Source organism: Trichechus manatus, unplaced genomic scaffold (assembly GCF_000243295.1).
Source record: "Trichechus manatus latirostris isolate Lorelei unplaced genomic scaffold, TriManLat1.0 scaffold00249, whole genome shotgun sequence".
NCBI classification, from domain to species: Eukaryota; Metazoa; Chordata; class Mammalia; order Sirenia; family Trichechidae; genus Trichechus; species Trichechus manatus.
In genome coordinates, this window is record NW_004444185.1 from 870,463 (window position 1) to 875,450 (window position 4,988).

General features: G+C 48.8%; 1 protein-coding gene across 2 annotated transcripts in view; it reads right to left on the bottom strand.

The window, feature by feature from the left end:
- Window positions 1–65, bottom strand: part of EFHD1 (EF-hand domain family member D1) — a 36,893-nt gene extending 36,828 nt beyond the window's left edge. Inside the window, exon 1 of one of the 2 annotated variants that reach the window (XM_023724466.1) lies at window positions 3–65. In XM_023724466.1, coding sequence (XP_023580234.1) covers window positions 3–65 — 63 coding nt within the window. The other variant, XM_023724467.1, reaches the window with a different exon arrangement.
- Between the last annotated feature and the right edge of the window lie 4,923 nt (window positions 66–4,988).

The window sequence follows — 4,988 nt, forward strand, 5'->3', positions numbered from 1 at the left end:
GGATCCTCCCCCTCGGCCCGCCGCAGCCTGCGCTGCAGCTTGCTCGCCAGCTCCTCGCTGGCCATGGCGGGGATCGGGACGCGGAGCGGGCGCGGGGAGCGGACGGCAACTCCTCCTGGCTCGCGGCGCGGCGGAGACTCGGCGGGCGAGGGCTGTTGGAGGCTCCGCCGGCAGCGGGCGGGACGGGGCGGGGCGGCGGCTTTAAGGAGGCGCCGGCTCAAGGCTCGCCCGCCCAGGCCACAGGTGCCGGGACAGCGCGCCCTGGGGGTCCCGGCCTGCTCCCCCGCCTTGCAGCCCCTAGGGAGCCTGGCCCCCCGCCCCCGGGACGCGGCGGGGACCCTCGAATTAACGCTGACGTTGGCCCCGCGCCTCGGTCCAGGGGAGCCCGGGGAGCCCTGGGGAAATGGTAGTGGGACTAAGTTTCACGACCGTTCGGGCGGTTCATTTCTGGAGGCGCTCGCGGCCCGGGACGGGCTAGGGGGCAGGCGAGTGCCCCGGGGTGGCACCTAGCGGTCCCAAGGGAGGGAGCTGTTCGCAGGGAGCGCGGGGCGGGGTGGGGGCTGCTGAAGTGGGGGCTCTAGGACGTACTTTGAAAAGAAATTAGTGTTTCCCCAAAAAAGTACTAAAAACAAAGTGAGTGAGAGAGCAAGCGAGCAAACTCGGGGCTGCCCCGTTTTCAAAATCTCCTTGGGGTAAGGGACCAGCGCAGCTTCAAGCGCCCCGGCTTGTTTCTGTGAAACACAAGAGGGAAAAGAAAAGGAAGTTGAAAATAAATAAATCAGCATTTTGAACAAGCCGGTAAAAACAAGTGCCTCGTCGTGTTCCCGGAGGAGGGCTGATGGTGGTGGTTGTTACATCAGCCGGACGCGGAGAGCCTTGTAAACACAGGATTGCCCCTGCCCGGCCGGCTCGGGGCTGACCGTGTCGGGTGCTGATGGCCGGGGCGGGTCTGTCACCCGGCGCCTGACACCAGGGACCAGCCTTTAGCGCGACAGAAGATGATCATGTGGAGAGCAGGCGGGGACCGGAGGAAATCAGGCCCTCTGTATGGGCCTGATGAAATATATATATATATATATATATATATATATATGATTTTTAAAAAGATGCTAGAAAATAATTAGATTTTTTTAAAGTATAAAATAAAAAATTTTCAAGTTGCCTTACTCCTGCTAAAACAGCCTTTTTTCTCCAAGTGGCTTTGCTTGAAGTGGCTTTTAGGCTTCAAGTGGCAATACCCAAGGAGTCTTGAGGCACCCTGATGATGCAGTGGTTAAGGCGGTCGGCTGCTAACCTAAAGGTCGACAGTTCGAAAACTACCAGCGGCTCCACGGCAGAAAAATGTGGCAGTCTACTTCCGTGAAGATTTACAGCCTCGGGAACCCTATGGGGTCCCTGTGAGTCAGAATCGATGACAATGGCTTGGTGTTCGGGTTTTTTTGGAGCCGTTCAAATACCTCACAGGGCGATAGCCTTCCTGACCCGGGGAATGGCTTTGCGTTAAATCGTGGAGCTGTACCTTTGTGTGGAACCCCTTATGTATGTGACATATTGTGACACATTGTGACATATTTCACAAAAAAGTTTAAAAATTTAATAGACCCTTTTAACAAAAAACTTTACACAAGTAGGTAATAATTTTTTAATGTTATTTATTTTTGGTCATAAAAATGTTAATGCTTTTTTTTCCATTTTAAAATTGATAACAGTTCAAGCTGTACTTAAAGATTCTAAGGGCTCTTCCTTTTCTTCCATTGGTGAATATAATGTTGAAAATTCTTGTGTGAATGAGAGTGGATTTTGAATGCAATGTAACTTTTTCACTTACGTTATTTCCAAACGATGAAGCGATGTTTGTATAATGCGCCTGTGTAATGAAAACAGTCACCTGGGGGACAATCAAAAAGCGCCTCATCTGCAATGGGCAGGTGAAGGGGTTTTCATGGGGAGGGCTGGCAGACTGTATCTTCCAAAGATGGCTGCAACAATATATATCCCATCTCACGTGCTCTGTGAGATGGGGGCTGTGCCCACCAGGTGCCCAGCTCAGCTTCCCTGCCACTGAGGTTGGTGGGGGGCAGGGATGGAGCACCTCCTAAGCTGGGCACAGCCCAGGCGGCAAAGGTACAGATGCCCATTCTGCTCACCAGGTAACACCTGGCCACCCCTAGGATGAAGTCTGAGTATCTCAGGTGGGTCACAGTCACCGTGATGCTGAAAAGGCACTGCTCTCCAGCTTCCCTTCTCCAAAGTCCAGCTGGGTACTTGGCAAGGAACTCAAAACCTATTTGGTGGATGCTTAACCAGTATCACATCACTGTGCAAATGTGACCCGTGTTTTGTAAACTAAATTTCTATGCACAGAAAAAAGACTAAAAGGAAATAGTCCAAATTATTGACCGTTGTAAATGCTAGGAGCTCAGATCATTTTCATTCTTTTATTTAGTTCTTGTTTTTATGAAATTTCTACAATGAATATACAAAGCTATTCTAATCAGAAAATAAATATTATACTTTACAATGAAGAGGTACGGGAAGGTAGACATTTTAGCTGCAGAGAAAGTGAAAGCGTTTTGTCTCCCGTCATCCCATGAGCTCATTGATCTCACTAACATTCCTGTGGGGTGGCTAAAGGAGGTTCCCCATTACACAGGAAAAAATCAAATCAGTGTCTTAGCTCCAGGACTTGTTCAGTTTTCTTTTGCTGTGTAACAAACCATCCCAAAACTCCATGGCTTCAAACAACAACAGCATTTGTTTTGCTCACAAATCTGCAATTTAGGCATAACTTCCTGGGGAAAGCTCCTCTGTAATCCCCTCAGAGCCAGTAGGGGACAACTCCAAGACTAGGGGCAGGAATCATCATCAGAAGACTCATTCCCTCTTACGTCTGGCAGTTGATGCCGGCTGATACCACTGGAACACCTACAAGGCGCCTCTCCATATGGCTCGGGCTTCCTCTCAACATGGCGGCTGGGTCCTAAGAACAGGCATCCCAAGAGTCAGGTAGAAGTTGTATTACCTTTTATGGTCTAGTCTTGGAGGTCACATAACTGAGCTCAAGGAGAAGGAACACAGACCCCACCTCTCAACAGAGGAGTATCAACATCACATGTAAGGACAGCATGTGAGATGGGATATATATTGTAGCAGCCATCTTTGGAAGATACAGTCTGCCAGCCCTCTCCCTGAAAACCCGTTCAGGAATGAGTCTATTCTAGTCTATTTTACGGCATCTGGACAAGAGAAGATACGTCTTTCAACCCAGATGGGTTAGCACAGGTCTCAGGGCCCTCTGGGAAGTGCTGTTCTACAAGCCAGATTTTTATTTAAAGACAAAGAGAAGTCTGAGTACACTAAATTCCAGAAAAGAAAGAGCCTTCCAAGTAAGCAGAAACCTGAGGCTGCTTCCATCCCCACAGGCCTTCCCTCCTGCCAATTTTTGGATCGCCAGCTTCTTTCAAAATCTCAGGACTTTATTTGCTGTAGACGAAAAGATTTTGACCTTTAAGAATACTAAGCACTTAATTACCAGGTACTCATTCTAAAAGCTTCTTTGCTCAGTCCCTCATTTGACTGAAAATATTCAAAAATTGGAGAGTAGTGATGGTTACGCAAGCCTGGGAATATACTGTGTACCCAAAACCACTGAACTGTATATTTCAAAAAGACAAATTTTATGGCATGTGAATTATGTCTCAAAAAATCTGTTATTTAAAAAATAATGATAAACCTGTTACATGTTAATGTAAATAGTATCCGTGAGAAGAGAGGCACTGTTTTACGTTCCTGCAAATTTCTTTAATGTCAACACATTGAAAAAGGCAGATGATGTCTTCATATTATGAAAACAGTGATCAGAGGTCTGTGGACTGCATTTTAAGTACCTTTCATCTACCTGGTTTCTTTTGCGGCAGCCTCATCTCCGAGTCTCCGTGTGTTCCCTACGTTAGCTAACAGGTCCCGCTGACGGACATCCAGGTTGATTCCTGTCTGTTGCTGTCTACACCACCCTGCCGGGAGCAGAGGGTAGACGCCCATCTTATGTGGCAGTTGGGTTAAAAGTTGAAAAACCTCATTCATCTTTCAGCAAAGATGAACTCAGTGGAGGTTCTGTTCTAGGGCTTTGGGATACAATACAGCCAAAAACAGGGCAAAGTCCCTGCCTTCCAGGCCTACATTCCAGTGGGGGAATAGACAGTCAACAAGATAACTAAAATAATATGTGTTAGATGAGGATAGGAAGCCCTGGTGGCGCAGTGGTTAAGAGCTCCAGCTGCTAACCAAAAGGTCAGCAGTTCAAATCCACCAACCACTCCTTGGAAACCCTGTGGGTCAGTTCCACTCTGCTCTGTAGGGTCGCTATGAGTCAGGAGGACACCTAACAACACCATCACCAACAAGAGGAAAAATAAAGCAAGGAAAGTCTAGAACGTGTGTGGAGGTGGCCCCGGGGAGGCGTCACTGGGTGGTGACACCTAAGACCACAGGAAGTGAGGTCATCTGTATGGAACTCCAGTCTGTTGTCACCCCTACCGCTTCCATAGGCCGTTGTATCCTTTCCTCGAACTAGTCCCAATTGCTTCTTCCTTTTCTGCAGGAATGTCCCTCGAGGGCAAGCGCCCTGACCTGTTTGTGTTTGGAAAACACTTATTGTGACTCAGCAGCCTTGCCCGGCCCTGACCAACTCCTCCTCTCGATGACCCAGGGCACTGCCCACATGCAGTCTCTCACCTTCCTATGTTAACCTGTTGTTGTTAGGTGCCGAGTGGGTTCCCACTCACAGCGACCCCATGCACAACAGAATGGAACGCTGCCTCATCCTGCACCATCCTCACAATCCTTGCTATGCTTGAGCCCATGGTTGCAGCCACTGTGTCAGTCCATCTTGTTGAGGGTCTTCCTCTTTTTTGCTGACCCTCTACTTTACCAAGCATGACGTCCTTCTCCAGGGACTGGTCCCTCCTGATAACATGTCCAAAGTATGT